Below are 22,129 nucleotides of genomic sequence, written 5' to 3' on the forward strand. Positions count from 1 at the left end.
TATTGTATTAAATGCATTTGTTTCATAACTCGCTTGTACGTGTAATGCACTCGGTGGAACGACAAACAAGTGATAGAAGGCGCGACCATGCACCGACGGTATGATCACGTGGGCCCCAGTTTGTCGACCGCCCAGAAGGCAACGCCCAAGGAATGATAGCCACCCAGAGGGAATCTAGATAAACCAATGAAACTGGAGGCTTCTCGAAAGATAAACTGTGTCTCGGCATCATTTGTGCTTTCATCTTGGGGTGTCGCCAGAGCTCGTGAAGATCCCGAGTTTCGCCAAACTCGGCGCATCCTGCATAGCATCCCTGGTCACTTTCACGTGTATACGTGATCACTTTCGCGTGTATGCGAGGTCACTTTCAAGTGTATAAACCCTAGAAAAAGACTTTTATAAGGATTGCCTTCAACTTTGCGCCGAAAAATGTGCATATAGCCTTTTAGTGGTAGAGTTTGTAAATGTGATTACTTTATTTATTGAATGAGTTGCTTTTGTTTTTCTTAAAATTGATGTGCCCTTGTACAAATATGTCAGTTATATAGACGCAATTACAGTTTCTTCGTAGTTTTTAGTTTCTTTTAAGTGCTCGATATAAAAAAATACACCCGCTATATTAGCAAAAGTGGCCAGCCAACAAAGAACAGCACTTACGGAAGAAAGGCAGTCCAATTCACCCCATAGTAAAGGAATTATAAAATGCATTTTAAGCAATGCGGAAATGTGCAACATCTTCTCAATTGGAGAGTAAATTATTTTCCACAGCGTTTAATTTCTTCCGAACATTCGGAACACTGGAGGTAAGCAAAACAGTTAATGCTACATAAATGTAGCAAGCATACAGTTAGTAACCGCATAAAACTTGACACTTACCTTTAGTATTTGTGGCACGACTTCTACCATGTCTTTTTCTTTCTGTTGGCACTTTTACGCGTAAGCAGGATATTACGACTGTAACGGACTACCGCGATCTCGTGCTCTTTAGCTGGGCCACGCCACCTTCAAAGCATCCTGATTTGTTTACGGCTGCTTGAACGTTTCACAATAATTGTTAAAACTCTTTGAAGTCTTTTTTTTCGAGCAAAATATTCAAACTGTTTTAAAGAGAAGTAACTTTGACCTATTTCAAATTACATCATTGCATTCGCCTTCTTAAGAGGATCAATATGAACCGAAAATAACTATTCCTTCCGCACAGAGCCCATTACAGCAAAATAGATGGCACAGTGAGTGGCAGGCTTCAGCGTTCAGCTGCCCTCTGGGCTGCTTATTTTTGTTTTAACGAATGGCTCGTTTCGTCCTACGAAGGTATACTTCTATAATTTTGTTTAGCAAAACTGCTCAGCCAAAACGTCTCCTACTCGCCACTGTGCTTCAACGGATATGGCATAGCGCCGCTGAACGGGAGGTTGCAGGTTCGATTCCCAACCGCTGTGGTCGCATTTTGAGGCCGAACGAAAAAAAAGAGAAGTAAGAGAAGGAAAGCGATCATGCAGTGTGCACGTTACTAAACAGCAGATGTTCGAAATCCAGAGACCTCAACTACGACGTCCCACATTGTGCACTCTCATCGTGTTCTACCCCATAATTGAAATTTAAACAACTCTCCCCTAGCCCGTCTACGCAAGTAAATATCACATCTGTAGCCCCACGATTTGGTGAACTTGCTTTTAAGTTTTTACGCCTTCCAGTGACGAGCAGCGCATAAATGCGTTCACGTCCTCACCATCCGGCTGCTCGTAACCATATCTTGACCGAGACGTCTCCATCTAAAGATTGATAGTTTTCTAATCACATTACTCGCTTAATCCCCTGCTGTGCATGAATATATTTCCCTTTGTTTTTATAGACAATGACATATATTTACTATTGATACAATCTCTTTTATTATAAGCTGATCTGATAGATCTGCCCTGGGCACATTATCACCTAACCACTTCATGTTGATATCAACCAGAACATCGACCGTCGTGCACATTACAGTCAGTGAGGACGTTTTCCTAACCTAACAATGTCATTCAAGCTGGGGGAGTTGCAAACTGAAGGGGGTTTAGATATAAAGACTGTGCTTATTTTAGAACATATGATGTGGTTCGCAAACTTTCCGCAAATGCGTCATGAACTACTATGGTAGAAATGCTTATATGCCAAGAACTGTTAGCCTTTTTTTGTGTTACAAGTCAACTGTAATAGAAATAGCGTATTTTCTTCATCTATCTTCAAAGACGCTCAGTAACGATCACCTCTGTATGACTGAGATAAACAATTTAATGTGGTCTGCTAAACATGTTAACGGCAGCTTTAATGAGAAGCTGCAAGCTTCCCATTAAAGTGAAAATCAGTTGCATTGTAGCTCGATAAAAGGAAAGCGATCGGCAATTCATTGACAGTGTGATTTTAAAATAAACGCATAAGGAACATAACAAGGACATATTACGCCTCCGGTTAAAGGTATGACTTTTTTTTATAAAGGGTGGTTTCTGCGAAGGTTTCACACCAAGCAGTAACACCAATACATACACTGGGACGTTCACACACAATAGTCAGGTAGCTTTAACGAACACTAGTAGGTCGACTTCAACTCATTTAATTGCTCTTCAAGCCCCCCCCCCCCCCCCCCCCCGCCTTTTTGCTACAAGCAGGAATTTTAATGGAAGTGAGCACATCCTATAATCAGGCACAAAATCACATTGACAAAAAGTTGTCTCCCGCACTTGTTCCTTGCCTACAGTACACAACACGTTTAGATCACACATTTCTGCGTAAGCAGATCACTATCAATCAGCGAAAGCGCTTCTTAGATCATCAGGCAGCTGAGGATAGGGCAACACGAAACTAGAAAGCAAACTACAGCTCTGGATGCTTAAGTCAGAAGGTAGCTCCTCTCCTTATAGATTGTACTACGGCGTTATGGTACAACTCATAAACACATCTAGCCCTTGAATTTTATCTGAGCCACAATCCATCCTCTGAGAACCCAACAGCAAAACATTACAGATGCTGCAGGGCACTGACGTGGTGGCGCATCAAGACATGCAAATGTGCTCACAACGCAAAAATTATACTTCACAAAAGCACTAATACACCAGTGGCTACTAATGACAGGCACCAATAATTACCGCAAAGCTTATATGTCTGAAAATCTCACGTTTCATTCATATCGCGTTTAATTTTATTAAGCATTATGTGATTGCAGTATAAAGAAAGAATAGCATGCGAATTTGCTACTGTGGCATGCTGCGACTGACGCACCCTTCCATGGCGAGTTATCATCGAACCTTGGTATTTTATACGAATGTTAATGGCACGACGACGACGTAGGATGTCAACGTAACTTTCAAGATAGCACAAAATGTGGGATGAATGTTGATGCAGAAAAAAAAAAGACTTTGGTGACTGGTGAATTCAAATGTTTATTGACCCTTCAGAATTATTAGATTTTCCTGGATACAGTTGATTGGATCAATTGATACGACTTATTTATTCATCAGTCGACTCCCCATACCATCAACCAGATTGAGGGCACCTTTTTCTAAGTTTATTCCCAGTTATGTCACCTGCTGAATACTTCAAGTCAACTGTGTTTTGAACAAGAAACCATCTATGAGTTCCGAAACGCCAATTAACTTTTGGCTCTGTCAGTGACAAGAAGGCCTGTTTTTTCGCCTATGCTACCTGACCAGATGAACTTCGGTGATGTCATCAAAACTTTGCATCTTGTATGCTTTCTTCAAGTGCAATAGGCAGTACGCAATGCGCATAAAAGGATTTTCAAGATGCAAATCAGCCAACTAGCCCGATTAGCCATTTTCTTTAAAACAGTAATACATATTCACCTACTGCCCCTTTTTCCCTCATATTATTCCTCATAAAGGGAAAAAAGAGCTAAAGTAACAGATAGGAATGACAGGAAAGCTAATGTCAGCAAATCTTGCGGTATCTCTTTTATGGCGCAGCACACTGGAAAGTTGTTATGAGCTTGACCAGTGGGCTTAGGCTTGTCATTTTTGTCAAATATACTGTGTAATTTTTAGCTCACTTTCACTTGTCGGGTATTTTGAGTTTGTCGTTGTTGCGAGGTTGAGTATAAAGCGGAAATTCAGTATCTACATCTACCTTAGTCCAAATACACTGATGCCATTTGGGCAGCTGCAAGTATAGAAACAAACGGAAAAATGAAGGAAGAAATGTTCAGCATTTCCATTTGCTTGAATTCGAATGCAATCCCAATCACACACTGGTTTGTCTGCCTGAAAGGAGACATGCAATAAAATATCACCTTGTTGCACAGCGCGAAATGGGATCGTGATCATTAATGCGTGTTTTTGGTTTGTCTGTCTGAAAGGAGACATGCAATAAAATGTCACCTTGTTGCACAGCGCGAAATGGGATCGTGATCATTAATGCGTGTTGCAGTATCCATCCCGATGACTTCGTTACCTTGACCAAGGCCTTCGGCTTTGAATATAGCATCATCAATTAGACAGTTGCCCGTATAGCATTCTACTGGCGCTTCCAGTGAAGATCAGCCGAATTCACCTGGTACATTAAGCTAATCACTGCCCAATGTGTCAATTCTATCAGATTTCTTACGCCACCCGTGTGTTTGGCTACTGTATATATGAAAAGTGTTGATTAATCTATGAACCTCTCTACAGGAAAGGAGAAGACTGCATCCACATTAAATCAGTTGGCATATTGAAAAAGGAGACAGTACTTCAACCTTGGGTCATGTTGACATGCATGCACTAAGATGTTTTTGTGCTTGAGTTGAGTTCTCCTGACTACAGCTGTATTGCTTCGGTAGAGTGCGTGAGACAACCTCACTTGGAACTCGGAAGGATTTCCTGCCTGTAATGTTTCTTCCCTGAACTCTATTTTTACACCTACAATATATTGTGGTGAGTCGGAGACTCACAAGTTATTCAGTAAACAGAAAATACGAGTAGTACAAACCCCTCGCCATTAACGGCCACAGTTACCAATACTGCTAAATTGTCTGATTCATCGACTACTGGCTGGTGTGCTGAATGTCAGCAGCGTAAAATAAGTGGCCTAGTAATACTGAAAGACAATATATTTGGTTTTTTCGTGACATTAAATTGACTGCAGAGGAACCGTCTCATTTTATCAGGCTAAGAGCAGCATTTGTGAGACAGACCTTGCGTAGTGAGATCGCAGTGATCCAGTGGACATTCACAGCAACACAACCCGTGTTTGGGATACATTCTAAGAGGAATCAAGAAAACCAAAAGCAGAAAACCCTCCGACAGAGGCAGTAATGGCACTATTTGCTATGTCATCTTAGCTGAGACTCAGCTGTGACAAGTGCAAGAGGACGTAGATAAAATAACAGGACATACAGCGACAGCACAAAACGAATGCCGACAAAGCAACTTTTGAGGCAGCTGATAAAACACATACACACAAAAACATTTGAACTGTTTCAGTAAATCATCCTTCCATACCACACAAAAACTGTATTTCTTGCCGGGATAAGACGCTTGGGAAGGCGGAAAGGACGTGAGAATGAAAGACGCTGCCTTGAAGTTCCCGCTCCTACTTGCCGTGACGTTATCGATTCTGATGGCTTCTGCTAAAACTTAGTTAATTCTTTGTCGGTGAAGATATAGATAACTTCTTTCTAGCAGAGCCAAAAACTACACTTGTCAAGTTTTAAAAGCATTCAGTGAGCCTGGATGGCAAAAAAATATGAAAGGAGGCATCGAAATCCGTAGCATCACAACGAGGTTCCGTCGCCCGATAGATTTTTGGCGCGGAATTCACAAAATAGAACTTCGAGATTAAATTTTTGTTTTACTAATAAACCTTTTACTAGGAAAAAAATAAAGATGTATATCTTCAGAAATACTTACCCAGTCTAAAGTGACCTATTGTTTCGATTTATTGTCGCTTTAAGCCAATACACTTTTCTAGCTGCTGTCGCATTACTCCATCATTAACCTTGTTAGTAAATGTGGAATTTAGCACATTATTAGACATTGCTATAGCATACGTGCCCAAGCACGCTAACTCAGGCGTCAAAAATGAAGTTTCACTGAACGACATGGTTTTTCTGTAGTTGTTGTTTTGGCCTTTTCCAGTTTCGTAGTTTTCATGGTCCATTCACGGTTTTACGCACGACCGGCGATAAGACCAGAAATAATTCAAAATCTTTCTAGGGGAGCAGGGGCGCTATAAGGTAAAGCTATTCCAAACTTTCCTATTCCAATTCTGCAATCAGCCCTTCACCATTGCTGAAAGAAATTGCGGGCCACTCCAACTTCACCTGTCTGTCGCACAACGTCACGCAAACCGCGATAGCTCCCCATGTTATATGACGTGTACACACTGAATGATTAAACCGACCGAAAAAAAATAATTGTTTCTGATTTGATGCTTTTTTGTCATTAGCCCTCTGCTATTGGTCAAAAGCTTCCGGGCTGCGCCCACTTCGCCCGTCTTTCACGTGACGTCACAAAACCGCGGTAACTTGCCGCGTCAAAGTGACGTTGTACGCGTTAAGGGTGCATTAATATGCCAAAAGGGACTGATTTTTTTCTTCTGAATAGCCGGAGAATGTCCAGTTCCGAAAGGAATAGAAGATGGCTGCTCGCCGATCGCTCAGCCACTTGGTATTCCCGCCTGCCGGGAAGCGTGAGCTTATTTACGTATAATACAGATTTTTGCGTGACAGTCTAACGTTGTAGGCCCTTTCGGCACGTACACAGCATTGCTCAGCCAACTCTTCTTTCATGAGCATCCGTTTTAGTGCCAACCCTAGTCTTCGGTTGCACGCCGCCGCGATTTTTGACCAGCCACCGCAAGCTAAGTCCGGCAAAGTCGATCAAGCACAGGCGCTGGCACTACCCTCTTCATCCGGTTATCTACTTTCACTGTGCTGGCTTGGCCCCATCGAATCCCTCTCCACTCCTCGCCTCTTGTCAGCCAATTCGATAAGGAAATCAATGCAGGCAATGCTATTCGCTTTGAAAGCAAACAAAAGTGTCCTCCTATGAAGGAGGAGAGCGTTTGATTGGTCTGTTCAGACAACACTGCGGGTCATTGTCAGATGCTTTCGCCGGCGGTTACGTAATTTTGACGTCAGGAGATTGGAATAAAAACGTATTGGAATAGTTCTAGGTTATAGGGCTACAGGAACGATTACTCTTGGGACCATCTTCTAGTTGTACAAGAAAACACATGACAAACTATTCACACAGTCAATCTAAGATCGGAAACATGCTTTCACGAATACAAGATATTTAGGCACATTGTTGCATAGTTTGAGGCCTTGCACACAGAAAATGAAGCTTTGATAGCCTTCTCTTGAGCTTGTGGCAAGGGCACTATAAAGAGGATGAAAAACATATGTGGTTCTTGGTGTTCCCCTTGCGAAAGATCATGTGGACGGCGTAATTAAAGCTGCTCTACGCTATTGCTTCAGTATTCATTCTTCGCTACTTTCTACAAGACAACGTGCTACAGCTTATCAATGTGAAAAGAGCGTCTTAGATTTATGCAAACTATTTGTGTCTTGACTTAGAGGCTAGTTGTCCAGAGATGTAGTTTTGGAACGCAATCCCGAAAAAAATTTGCGTTTTTGTGTCGTGTGAGTTTTCTTGTGCAGGAAAAATTCAAAGAAATTACTCGGTAACTATTATTTCGCTGCCCATGGAGCAGATATGCAGAATTTGGTAGGTCACTACAGTATCATCTTTGGGTGCTCAGTGGTTAGAGAGGCCTAGTAGGTAATACCCTTCAAGAAGGCATTTATTAAGTTTTGGTATCACAAGATGCTTCATTTCATGAAGAATCTATTCTACAAATGGCATGTGAAAACTAGAATTAAAAGTGTTTCAAAAGTGGCAGCAATTTTACCTGCCGCTTATAAACGTCTGCTTGGCTTGACGTCAAAGTTCATCGAAGAGCTAGAAAATTGCAAAAAGTAATCCTTTAATGCGGAAGCTTTAGTGACCTAGTCGAGCCGAGTTACGCCGTCGCCAGCAATTTGACCTTCATTTGACCGCCGCTGCGCCGTAGCCTTGGCAACGCATCCCGTGACTTGCCGCGCCGCGCCGCGCCCTGTCGCTGCAGCGTGCGCTAGCCGCCGCCGCCGTCGCCGCCACCGGCTTGGCGCATGCGCTCTCGGCAGCATCGTCGCCACCTGACCCCGTGACTCGCCACGCGCCTGGCTAAGAGGAGCACCGCGCTCGCCTAGTCAGTGCGAGCTTGACCATGGCTGAGAGCGAGGCCGGGGCGTCTTCTCTGAGCGTTGCGTGGGATCACGTGGACGGCGTTGGCCGTCGTCGCCAAGCGGCGTCTGATCACTCCGTGGATATCGCCGGCTAACGATGCGCGTCTACCCAAGCGTAATCACAGCCATGTCTAGCCACCGACCTAGGCGCAGCCGTCATACCTGGATTAAATATGATTGTATACCTAAGTATAATAATTACACCTAAATCAAAGGTTAACCAAGTGAAACCAAGAATTAAGCAGGCTAAACTAAGCTATCGCTTTGCATATCGAGGGTCAGCCGAGCTAAGCGGCAACCATTTTTTTTGGTGCGATTCAGCCTCCGGCTTCATAAGTGCGTTTAGCTTTCCTTATTTTTGCATATTCACTGGAAATGCCATTGTTGATCGTTGGCGGCAGCAGAATTGCCTTTACAACAGCGATTTCGTTCATCACAGCAAAAATTTTGAATAGTCTAATACCGACGGAATTGCCACCTTCACTAGCTACACTCAGAAGACAAGGATGCGACTTTTTTTCACCACATGTGAAGAAAAAGCTACGATTCTACGCAAATTGATACGCTACTCTGCGGTAATAATGCGGTCAGCCCGCACTCCCGAGGGCGAATCCTACAAAGATCGCTGGTTACTCGCTGAATTACTGAAAGCCAAGCAAAAAAAAAAAAAAAAAATAAGATGGTAAGCTACAGTAACTCCTGCAAGGATTTCACAGAGGAAATTATTATAAATGATGGTGGAAATTATGTCATGTGGGCGAGTCGAGACTTGCTAGCCGGTGCCGGTGTCACCGGCTAAATGTCACCGGTGCATTTCGGTCTCGATGGTTGACAACCAAACATTAAAGGCAATTTCTGCAAAACACTCTGTTCACAGGAAGAAGATTATCTCTGGAACTCACAAGCTTTTGGATGCGAAATATTGCTCAATTATTGTCATTTTGCGCATGCATCTACTGAATTAAAAGCAATATTTTATCCAAAGATGATGATGCAATAACCTTTATCTTAAAGAAATAAAAAGATAGCGGATTTTAAAAATAAAAGATGCCATTTGAAGATTGCCCTCATATTGTGATGTCAATGTTTGCAATTTTAGTTTGAAGCGAATTTCATTGTGAATGGTATTGTCTTACTTTGGTCAAATGGCCACATTGTGAGCATTATTTGACAGGTTTGATTGGTGTAATTATAAGAATTACTTTAACTGTAGCTCGACCAAAGTACAAATATATATATATATATATATATATATATATATATATATATATATATATATATATATATATTGCAATGCGGGGGCGTCACAGTGAAAAACTATATTTTGCAAAACATAAGTCACAGAAGAACGCAGCACAAAGAAGTAATACCACTTCGCATTGACATCAAATTCAACCTGCGTTTACTGCGTCTTTTGTACCAAAGAACTTGCTGGTGGCCTTGCGGGTGCATACCTCAGATAATTAATGACTGTTCAAATCAAACACGGCGCCAAAACGGGGGTACACAGGGATTTTGGTGCCAGCCTCCTCTTTTGTGGTGTGTTTTGTCCAGCGCTTATTAATTATATATTGTGTACCAAGTTGGTAAAGCGGTGACGAGGTCACGAATGTCGGATGGGCGTCCTTAAGAGCCCAACAGAAGACTCCATCACAAAGTGCATAGAATCGGAGAATGAGGCAGCTGCTACCAATGCCAGCAGCTGCATCCTATAGCAAGACGGGAGAGAGTAATTTACATCGTATCAGTATATCACGCCGCAAAGGGAACACCATAATTCGTTCTTAATTGATCACTAGAAGACCCTCCCGCCCCCCCCCCCCCCCCCTGCCATTAGCGGAAAACTGGTAGTTTTCTGAAGATACGTTTCACGCTGCAGTCAATACACACAATATGTACAAGCACAGTCATTCATCCTACAAGGTAGTAGCAATTCCTGCCACACATAGCGTGGCAGAGTTCTTCGCCTGAGGGAGCTGAAGTCGGGCCGATTGTACATTTCACAAGCGCTATGATTTTAAAGGCAGTCTTGGGAACGCTGAGGCCGAGTCAGGTGCCGCCTGAGTTTGGCCATGTTGTCTATGATGAGCTTATTCTTGGGGTCGAGCGAGAGAGCCACCTGGTAGTGTCTAAATGCACCCGAGTAGTCACCCTGCGCAAGATGAACAGAAGGTAGCGATTCACGTCAATTTACACCGTGAAACTATTTGCAAGAGCCCACTTGAACCACGAACGGAAGCTGTCGAGTTAGATGTGGCCTGCCGCCATATTAAGCACGATAATTGTCATCACAATGTCACATTGCATCGATTGGCATGACATTATGCAGCGCATGGAGCTGAACTTGAAAAGGCGGAAGTGCAAGAAGACATGGACGCAGACGAGACGACGAGCGCTGATCTCGAGCGTGAAAGAAGCCCGCGAATACAGGCGAAATTGGCGCGCGACTGACCGCTCGAGGCGCTTTGCGTGCATCGCTGACTTTTCTCATGCTCAGAAAAAACGCATTTATGCTGCATATATTGAGCAACAGAAAGCTGTATCCGTAGTTTTTTATGTGCCCTGCGATTTTCTCATTTACACTTTTCAACTAATTATAATATTTGAGAAATTGAGTAATAAATTAAGGTTACTTATGGAATTAGGCGGAACGCAACAAAAAATAATAAGCTGAGTATCCCCAAGCGACGGCAAACGACATTACTTTGGTTCAGTCCTGCTACGTGGAATTCGCATAGTTAAAAAAATCTTGGTTATAGTTGGGACACCATGTATGCATGGTCTTCGCTTCTTCAATAAAGTTATTACCTATTCCCTACTTCTTGGTTTAGTCAAAGAAAAACCAAGCAGACTTATCTAATGTGGATAAGGCATATTCTGAAAATTATACAGGAAGTTTGTACCCTGGGCGCCTTACAACTCGAACTAACAAATTCAAGTGGTGGGCAAGGGTTAGAGGTTCCACTAGCTCTTGACGTAATAGTTCTACGGAGACTCGCAAGGTGGAGAGAAGTAATTAATTACGGGAAAATGAGACATACACCCAATCATAGCAATCGCAACAAAGGAAACCCATACAAGTTTCTCGAAGGAAAAGCCTGGCATCTGCTAGCCGCGTGATTAGCTCAGATGGTAGACCGGCTGCCCCAGAAAGGCGGTGGTCTCGTCTTCGAGTCTGGGACCAGGACGAATTTTTCTTCAACTGCGAGGCTCTTCTGTCGAGCAACCCGTATGGGTTTCCTTCGTAGCTATTGATACGATTAAGTGGATGTCTCATTTTCCCTTAATTAACCATAGCTCTTGTTTGTCCACCGGCAATATGATCCCAATTCTTACCTCCAAGTGCCTGATCACAGCAAGATTCAAATGCGCATGTGGCAGATCTGGTTGAAGTTCAATCGCTACTTCGTAACTCTGAAAAAAAAAAGAAACATCGCACGGAGAACGTCATTTTTTCTTCAGATTATGCATTGCGTCTGCATTGGCACACAATAAGCGTCACAGTGTTCAAATGCTAATCGAAACGTTAGCATTCATGATACAACGACTGACTCCTTGCAGGCAATATTGATATATCACCGATGTTTAATCGAAGCAACCATTTTAAAAACCTCCAAATTCGACATTCATATGGGGCCAAAAGTATAGGCTTTGGTTTGACAGCTTAAAGTACTGAAAAGAAAAATACGCAAGAGCTAAAAGTGAGCACAGGTACAAGGAGCTTACTCTTCATTTTGTTAGTCTTTTCTTATAATTATTCGTCTCTTATTGCCCCTTGCAAAAAGTGTAAGCAAACGTGCTTTTGTGCTGACCAGCAATTCAGGTCTGCTGACGCTCTCGTGAGGAACCTTCTTCCGAACAAACATCTGAAGTTTTCCGCAATTTAGCAACTACAACGTCTGTCACTTGTATGGCTGGAAAGCACTGTCCCTACCAAAAACGCTTGAAATTGGACTAGTTGGTTACGGTATTCGTGGTTACTGTTCTCACAAACAACAATGTGACAGTAAAACTGAAATACTCTCAACCTTTCGGATATCATTCACCTTTGGCCGCATCCAATACATGAATACCGCAAGACTGATTGCAATGTTTTGATCACTACTACTAAGTGGCGTTGTTCCATACCTGCGCTGAGGAACTTAGATCACCGTAGTCCTTCAGGATGTCACCGTGGTCGGAATGTATCCTGGCGCAAGACCGGTCATGCACCCCGCACTGCTTCAATGCCTTCAATATGTAGTCCATTGCCTGCGACAGGACACCCCCGCGGAAAGGTTATTACATGTATGTAACCGAGGATTGCGCTCAGTGGGCGCGTTCCAAGCTTATTTTTATCATACTGGTGCTTGGTGGCTGACTTTGAGGAGTGCATCCTACCGTGAATGAACAATTGGAGCGTCTTGGAGGCGGGGTCTCTACACATTAGTGCGAGAAACAGTGGTCATCCAACCCTGTTGGATGAGCTCCAGCTCACATCCTGTGCATCGGATACTCATCCCACGGTGGCCTTCCTCTCTCCCTTTCTCGCTCTACAACCTCTTCGCACTTAGGCCACAGAGCTAGCTTTACGTTAATAAACAATGTACATAGTTATTCGTCATACCTCGCGTATCTTAAACTACAGCACCATCTATATTACCCGAGAGTTCTTGAATTCTGGTTCTACACGAGGAAGGCAGCCCCCGTAAGCTGTAGAACCCTCGACCTGGTGAAGCACCATAGCCGTTGAGATGCGTCGGCGGTTGAAAATGCTCCTTTGTAGGATACACTCTTTAACGCAACCATGCACTTAGCTTCAAGTTCATTGCGAAGCGTTCATGAGAACTCTTTGCAAGTATAGAAATAACTTCTCATTCTTGCCTCGTAAGGTTATTGGCATGTAAATCCCCAGAATTGGGAAAAATGAGAAATTGAGGATGGTAGGTCTCGGAAATCTTCATTACCCTGTAGGAAATTACTCTTGAAATATTTTCTCCCCGCTGCATAAGCCAGGAGCACAAGGTCAAACCAGAGTAATGCTGATTTTCCCATAACTTGAATAACAACGTTCCCTAGATTTTTGCAAAGTGGTGTTGTTTCGTTTGTCAAGATTATTTGTGTGATAAAAAATTGCAAATAGACTGAACACTTTAGAGTTTAAACTTATTTCTAAGGCTGTTGTAAGATATTTAAGTAATATATGTGCTGTGATGTCGCAGTGCAAATTGTCCCGCTAACACAGCCTTCCACTTGAAGCCATATTCCCAGAAAATGTCAGCCAGTGCATACTGCAATTTGTTGTTGTCGAAAGTTGTTTGGCATCGTGCAGCAATATGGCTAGATAACAAGGAACCGTATTCGAACTGCAAGGAAGATTGGCGCTGGTCTTCTCCTACGCAATATCGTAGTGTCAAAACAGCGCGCCACTTCACAGACTAATGTAAGAGATGTGAATATTTTTTGCGAGACGTACCACTCACGTATCACCACTATACTTAAGCGCTTACGCGTCATTTGCAGAGAAGCAAGCTGATAAGCGGCTAATTATTACCTTTTCTCCAAAGCAACTCTCGATCAAACAAATTAACACAAGGTCTATGTACAAGGTTGCTTTGACTATGGGTGGTTCTCGGTCAATTTTAGTATACGCAAGCATAGTTGGCTGTTTAGTGCCACGATCATATTGTCACGTACGAGTTTGTGCTGCTGTGAACGAAAGAACGTTGTGGGGTGAAGAGGGGGTTGAAGTATCTCGACGATCGGTAGATGGTGGTATCCTGACTACTGAGCTACAACCTCGTAACTGTATATTTTATTTCCCCGTAATATTTTGGTGGACGTGCGGGTACTCTCGCCACAAGTCGGCCCTGGATCTTCGCAGCGGGCGTCACATCGGTTGTACTGTTATAACTACTGACGCTGCCTCCGCCGCTGATGCTGCCTCCGCCGCTCAGACAACAGCGGAAGTAGTGCTAACCCAGCTACGTCACCCAGGAATATTCATCGGCACTGGCAAGGTCGACATCGAAGACTGGCTGACGTCGTATGAACGCGTCGGTAGGCACGACAAGTGGGATTCTGCACTTTTGCTGGCCAACGTGATCTTTTACTTGGGACGAACCACGAAGGTATGGTTCAAGGCGCATGAAGCTGACATTAGAAGCTGGGACTCCTGCAAGGAAAAGCTACGCGATGTTTTCGGAAGACCTGTGGGACGTCAAATGGAGGCCAAGCAAGAGCTAGCGTCTCGTGCCCAGACATCAACTGAATCGTACGTCGCGTACATTCAAGACGTTCTGGCTGTCTGCCGTAAAGCGGACGCGTACACGCTGGAGGCCGGTAAGGTCGGACACATTTTGAAGGGCATCGCGGACAATGCGTTCCGCCTCCTGCTTTGCAGGAACTGCTCAACGGTTGAGTCCATCATTAAGGAATGCCGGAATTTTGAGGAAGCGAAGAGCAAGCGCATCGTACAACGCTTCGGCCGACTTCCGAATACGGCTGCCACTTCCTCCTGCAACGACCCTTCGGCGTCACATAACGAGCCTCCGGCGCCACATTAGCCTACAACGCCAAGCTTGATGCAGGTCATCCGTCGCGAACTTCAGGCTATGGCTCCAAGTTCTCACTGCCCCCCATACGCATGACAACATGATCATTTTGCTTAATGCAGAGTGTCATAGCTCATGTCTCTCCTCATCAGACATTTTACATCTTGCTTAATCAAGCTGTTGTCCGCCAAGAAATTGGAAACATGGACATCCAGTCTGCCATTCGCCCACGTCCCACTCTACCGCTCCTGTCATTGCTTCTGCTGCACCTCGGCAGTCGTTCCCGAATCGATATCGGAACCCCTCTGAGTGCCGAACACTGGATGACAGGCCAATTTGCTTTGCTTGCTCCCGGGTCGGTCACATCTCCCGCCACTGCCGTAGTAGCCGCTGGTACTCCTCGCCTCGACCATATGCTGATCGCCGCTTCGACCGAGACCCTCGGCCCCTGTCGCCCCTCTCTGAACCATATCGTGCCGGCCTTCCACCTCGGGGAAACACCACTAGCCGCTCGCCCTCGCCGCAACGCCGTCAGTCCCATTCGCCCACACCTCGTCGTCTCTCGTACCCGTCCTACGCTGGCCAATTCTAGGGAAACTAAGCAATGCAGCCCCCGGAGGTGCGGCTGCATTGAGGACTCGGACTGCAAAACCTCTGCTGACCCCTACTGCTCGACCGAACCTTGTTGAAATTTTTGTTGAAGAGGTACCCACTCAAGCCCTCATCGATAATGGCGCTCAGGTGTCGGTTATGCGATGATATATTCGTAGCCGTCTCCGCAAAGTCCTGACACCTGCCGAGTCGCCTGCCGTCCGAGTAACTAATGGCAATACAACAGCCGTGATGGGAATGTGCACCGCCCGTGTTACCATTGCCGGCCGTCCAGTGTTAGTCCTGTTCACCGTACTGGCCGAGTGTCCGCACGCAGTGATCCTTGGAATCGACTTTCTGACTGTTCATTCAGCACTTATTGACTGGGCAACCGGAACCCTTCGCCTTGAGCTGCCCCATTAGTTTGCCGACCCGACCGATGACCACAAGCCCCGACTTAATTCTACTGAATTTGTTCGACTGCAACCTGATGCTGCGACTTGCGTCCTCATGTCGCCTTCTTCGCCACTTCGAGATAGTCCTTACGTGGTGTCCCCAGTTTGCGACGCCTTCCTGGCCCGTCAAATAGCGCTACCAAGCTCAATTGTAACTCTCATCAATAATCAAGCGTGGCTTCCTCTTCTGAACTTTGGTTCGTGTCTGCAAGTGCTTCCTGAGGGTGTATCTCTCGCTGCGCTTTCCCCTTTGGAAGACTATGGAGTAGCTGCTCTTACGCCCGAATCCCGATTCGACACTGCTTCAGCTTCTGCCCCTCCTACTTCACGCAACGACAAGTTTACACCAATGATAGCTCCTGATTTACGACCTGCTTACGCCGACGCCCTTCGACGCATTCTGATGTCCTATGAAGACATCATTGATTTTGGCAATCGCCCGCTAGGTCGAACCCATGTCGTCACTCATTCAATCGACACTGGTGACGCTCCTCCTATACGCTGGCGGCCCTACCGTGTGTCTGCGGCTGAACGCGATGTGATCCAAACGGAGGTGGACGAAATGCTCTCCAAAGACATTATCAAGCTTTCCTGCAGACCATGGGCGTCACCTGTCGTTCTGCTTAAAAAGAAGGACAACACCTGGAGATTTCGTATCGATTACCGCCACTTTAATAAGATTACCAAAAAGGACGTGTATCCGCTTCCGCGTATTGACGACGCGCTCGACTGCTTACACGGTGCCAGGTATTTTTCATCGATTGATTTGCGCTCTGGCTACTGGCAAATAGCAGTGGATGAGCGAAATCGAGAAAAGACCGCCTTCGTCACCGCAGATGGTCTCTGCCAATTTAAAGTGATGCCTTTCGGACTGCGCAACGCCCCTGCTACCTTCGAGCGCATGATTGATTCTCTTCTGCGCGGATTCAAATGGGGCACATGCCTCTGCTACCTTGATGACGTCATAGTATTTTCAAGGACGTTTGAGAGACACCTCCACCGACTCTCAGCTATCCTTGCTGTTTTTCGAGGCTTTTCACCGAGTCAAAGATACTCGGACCGTGGCCACACCCGTCACTGGCTCGAAAAGCGATTCGTGCACTAGTGCGGTACTTGAACTGCACGGGCTTAACAGACCGTTCATAGTGTTCTTGTGTATAGTGTCCCTCCCACACGTACTCAGTGATTACTTTCTCCCTTTCATCCTCTTTCTATTCCCCTTTCCCCCACCCCAGTGTAGGGTAGCAAACCGGATGCTGTTCTGGTTGACCTCCCTGCCTTTCCTACCCTTGTTTTCTCTCTCTCTCTCTCTCTCTCTTGCTGTTTTTCGACGAGCTGGCCTACAACTCAATTTTGCAAAATGCCATTTCGGCCACCGCCAAATACGAGTACTTGGTCACTTGGTTGACGATGTAGGCGTCCAACCTGATCCTGATAAAGTTCATGCCGTTGGTGAGTTTCCACTTCACGTTCTTCTACCGATGTCTGAAGTTTCCTAGGGGTGTGTTCCTATTTTCGGCGATTTATCCAGAACTTTGCCGAAATCACTCGTCCTTTCACAGAACTCTTCAAGAAGGACACCACGTTTTGTTGGGGACCTGACGAAGCTGCAGCATTTTCAACGCTTACCAGTCGCCTTATCAATCCACCCGTGTTGGGTCATCTTGATCCGCATGCCTACACAGAAGTTCGCACTGATGCAAGCGGCCATGGCATTGGCGCTATCTTGTCCCAACGACAGCGGGAAACCAGTCGCGTGATCGTGTATGCTAGCCGTCTTCTTTCAGCACCAGAGCGCAACTACTCCATAACAGAACGTGAATGCGTGGCCCTTGTTTGGTCCATTGCTAAGTTCAGTCCTTACCTGCTCGGTCGTCATTTCACTGTCGTGAGACACGAATATGCCCTATGTTGGCTATCCTCACTCAGGGATCAGACAAGCAGCCTTGGCCGCTGGGCTTTACGCCTGCAAGAGTACACCTTTTCCGTGTCCTACAGATCTGGGCGGCTACATAAGGACGCCGACTGCCTCTCCCGCTATCCTGTCGACCCTCCCGATGGCACTGAAACCGATGCAGATACGTGCGTTTTGTCGATCTCCGACTTCTCACGCATCGCCGACGAGCAGCGTTGTGACCTATATTCGCGATCCATCACCGAACGCCTTACCTCGGAGCAACAGGACGTTTCCCTCCGCATATTTGTTCTCCAGGACGGGACCTTATACCGTCGCAATATGAGTCCACATGGTGCTGAACTGCTTCTCGTCGTTGCCCAGCACCTGCGCGCGACAATTCTCTCGCAGTTGCACGATGTGCCCACCGCTCGTAATTTGGGTGCCTACCGTGTGTGCGGGCGATTTTTCTGGCCTGGGCTATATCGCTCTGTTCGAAGCTACGTCGCAGCCTGCGAACTTTGTCAACGCCGCAAAAAGCCTCCATTGTCTCCCGTTGGGCACCTTCAGCCTATAGGTAACCCCAGTGAGCCATTTTACCGCGTCGGCCTGGACCTCCTTTGCCCATTTCCAACTTCATCCTCGGGCAACAAGTGGGTGGCCGTTGCGACGGACTATACCACGTGTTATGCCATAATGCGGGCCCTCCCTACGAGCTGCGCAACTGATGTGGCTGATTTTCTTCTGCATGAGGTGATCCTACATCATGGTGCCCCAGGTCAGCTATTCAATGATAGGGGCCGCTGTTTTCTTTCTGAGGTTGTCGACGACCATCTTCGCTCTTGCTCCACATCCCACAAGTTCACGACGGCCTACCACCCACAGACAAACGGACTTACCGAGCGTCTCAATCGTACACTCATGGACGTGCTTTCCATGTACTTGTCCGATGATCACCGGGATTGGCATTGCACCTTACCCTTCGTGACGTTTGCGTACAATTCGTCGCGTCACGATATAACTGGTTATTCTCCGTTCTACCTACTATATGGCCGTGACCTACTCCTGCCTCTTGACTCGCTGCTCCTTTCCGATGCCACCACTACTACGTTCTATGCTCACGACGCCATTGTTCGCGCGGCCACAGCACGTCGCATTGTCCGTGACCGTCTTCTGGCGTCTCAGACTAGCCAAAAGCACCGTTACGAGAGCCGTTGTCGGGACGTTCATTTCAGCCCTGGGTCACTTGTCCTGCTTTGGTTACCCTCCCGTCGCGTCGGCCTTTGCGAAAAACTGCTGCCGCGATACGTCGGGCCACACCGAATTCTTCGCCAAGTCACCAGCCTCACATATGAGATATCACCTGCCACTTCGACGTCTTCTACCCCTCCAAGGACTGATATTGTGCGCGTTTCGCGACTAAAGCCCTATAACTTGCACACTGATTCGACACCCTAAGAAACATCGAGACGATGCTTCTGCCGCCGGGGGTTAATGTCACGTACGAGTTTGTGCCGCTGTGAACGAAAGGACGTTGTGAGGTGAAGAGGAGGTTGAAGTATCTCGACGATCGGTAGATGGTGGTTCCCTGACTACTGAGCTACAACCTCGTAACTGTATATATTGTAAACACATATATTTTATTTCCCCGTAGCAATGTCTTCGTGCTCGGCGCTAGGTATATGTGTCCGCTTACGCCCAGAATGGGTTTTGCTGCTTTAATTGGTTTTCCAGCATGCGTTGCTTTCGCTGGTTACAGAAAAATATCTCATTCACAATGCGCAGATATCGCCAGTTTCAATGGCAAAATTGCATAGCAGTACTTCGTTAAACGGCCCAGGGCATCCAAACACTGTCGTTTACTTGGCCAGATGGTTCCACTGCTCTGGCTGTACAATCAATTCATAGTTGACAGGTTAATACGAAGGTAATTTGCGGTGAACGATCAAAACAAGTCGTCACGTAAGCAGTTTCACTTTTTCAATGTCTTAGCGCGCAGTTTGCCTAGATTTGGACTAATTTTTCTATTTCCCTTTTTTACCCAAAACAAGGCCTAAAATTCCCAGGCCTGCGAAAATGTCCCTAGCGATTTGCAGCACTGACCCAGAGGAATGTGCGATTATCGCCTGTACTATTACAGTTGTACATAGACATACATACGGTTTGTCTCAGATACAATTGTCTCCGAGTATTAAGAGGCAATCGGAGACAAGGCAATAGTTTTAGGTTGTGGTGAGTCATAACAGGGTTAACAGCGTGTGAGAAGTCAAACAATATATAAATATTTATTATGTTACATTTTAGGTGAAAAACGGCATGAAAAATATAAAGATGAGGGTATCAAAACTCAAGGCTGCAACGTTACTTTCTATTAAGGTCATATATAATTATTACAAAGGTTAGCAAGAGTGTGAGCAATAGAACGAATATTTTGTCACGTTGTAGTGACGGTTATGAACATAGCAACAAAGATGTTAATCGCGAAATAACTTGTTAAATAAATTAAATTCAACTATGGAGTCTCGCGTGTCGAAACCGCGATCTAAATATGAGGGACACCGTAGTGCGGGACTCCAAAAATTTTGACCCTCTGGGGCTCTAAATTTAACGTGCGCCTAAATTTAAGTACACGGTTGTTTTCGCATTTCGCCAGAAAACTAACTTTTTTTTAGAATAGCAGCAGCAGAATTTGTGGAACTTTTGTTGGACGAACCTGTGCCCACAAACACAAATGACACTCGAAGCACAACGATAGCGGCGAGCACAGTCGGCGATCGTCGAAACCTGATCTGCGGGTCAAGCGTGACGGCTTTTGTACATGAGTCGTCGAACGTTGCAGCGTAATCGCTGGTGCCCGCGTGCCTTCCAGAAAGTACTACACAATTCGCGTCGCGCACACAATCAGATTACACAAAGTTCGGTGGCAAGAGACAACGGATAGAACCATTGATAACATCTGGGAAACTTCCGATACATGCAGTTGCGTCTAGCGCTCACCGATAACTTTAAAGGGGCCCTATACCACCCTCGGGTTTGGTGAGAAATCATGGATCGTGGATGGCAGATGCTGCTGTGAACAACTCAGGTAAGTTTAAGAGCCGTGCTCGGGGCGTGAAGCTCGCAAGCAGAGCGCGAAGTCACCTTTCTCTCAAACGCTCCCTTTTCAACAAAAGTATGCTCCTCACTCTTATCTGGGCGCTTCATTTCGTGATATAGAGGATTCCCATACACGGCTGCTAAGGGCCAATAGCTGATATGTGTCTTCTCACGCGCGGCTGCGGCCGCCCGCGTAGCAGCTGAATTTTGGCCGCCCTGCTTATGGGTGTGGTAGGCGTCGGGTCTCGCTAATTTTGACTAGTTTGAACAATCAAATAGCCTCGAATCTCGCGAAACTTGAGCCCAGACCACAGGCACGCTGCCAGCGCGCTCTCACTCCTGGGCGACCGGTCCTGGTTAGATAGCTTGGCACGCTTATTGATAGTAATTCAAAAATGCGCAAGTTGGATGTGGCTACTAAACGTCAGTCAAGTTGGTGCAGGGCAAGGCTGATGCACACCGCATAGCACGGCCAGACTGGAGCAGATGAGCGCGAGCGTGTACTCCTGCCATATCATGGCCATAGCAAGCGCTGTACACATGCACTACAGCTGAACGGAGCTGCCGCCTCCTACGTAGATACCGCGGTTGCCGCGAGGCGCCGCGACGAGTCCACTGGCTAAGAGCGCTCGGCTCGCTGATGACAACAGCGTTTGGCTTACGTCTGGCGCGCAGTAGGCGCTAAAATCGGAAGCAGTTGCCTCTATGTTAACGTCTAAAATCAAATTTGAACTGCGCGCCACGGTGACTTTCTTTCAGTAGGCGGAGCGTTGTGGCCACGCCCAGCTCCACCGGAAATTTTGCAGTGCAAGGTATTGAAGAAATACTGGAAGCATCGCGAAGTGTGTGTTTCATTACCATTAACTTCGCTTCTGCTGGACGCATTGATGTACCTCGTGCGGCAAAGCATTTCTGAAATACCCCGTTTTACCTTCAAATGCATCCCTGCACTTCAATAAAAAAGTGGTTCGGGGACCCTTTAAGTTGTTAGCAGGTGAAATGCAGTCCCAGGAAAAGGGATAAATGAGTACATTTGCCAATACGTATCACGTAAGCAATAACACTAAGCATCACAGAATAATAAAAAAAGACATAAGCATGCCTGTATGCAAAAAAGAAACAATTGAGAATTGAAACATTAATTAACACGAAGTGAACCCAAGAATTAAAGAAACACGAACATCAAAATTACCGAATCAACTTTTGATGAATTCGTGAATGGAAGTCAAGAAACATTGTATTTAAAATGAGCGGGTAAACAATTGCATACTGCGATCGCAGGGAAGGATCAGTATTTTTT

At 45.7% G+C, this 22,129-nt stretch overlaps 1 protein-coding gene across 1 annotated transcript in view; it reads right to left on the minus strand.

Annotated features, from left to right (window-relative positions):
• Positions 1-10,086: 10,086 nt before the first annotated feature.
• Positions 10,087-22,129, minus strand: part of LOC126517684 (protein O-mannosyl-transferase TMTC1-like) — a 279,424-nt gene continuing 267,381 nt past the window's right edge. The window contains exons 16-18 of the mRNA XM_055064442.1: positions 12,389-12,511; positions 11,597-11,674; positions 10,087-10,412 (exon numbers count right to left, since the gene is read on the minus strand). Coding sequence (XP_054920417.1) covers positions 10,278-10,412; positions 11,597-11,674; positions 12,389-12,511 — 336 coding nt within the window. The 3' untranslated portion in view covers positions 10,087-10,277. The remainder of the gene's footprint in view (positions 10,413-11,596; positions 11,675-12,388; positions 12,512-22,129) is intronic.

Source organism: Dermacentor andersoni, chromosome 11, assembly GCF_023375885.2.
Source record: "Dermacentor andersoni chromosome 11, qqDerAnde1_hic_scaffold, whole genome shotgun sequence".
In the NCBI taxonomy this organism is placed as follows: domain Eukaryota; kingdom Metazoa; phylum Arthropoda; class Arachnida; order Ixodida; family Ixodidae; genus Dermacentor; species Dermacentor andersoni.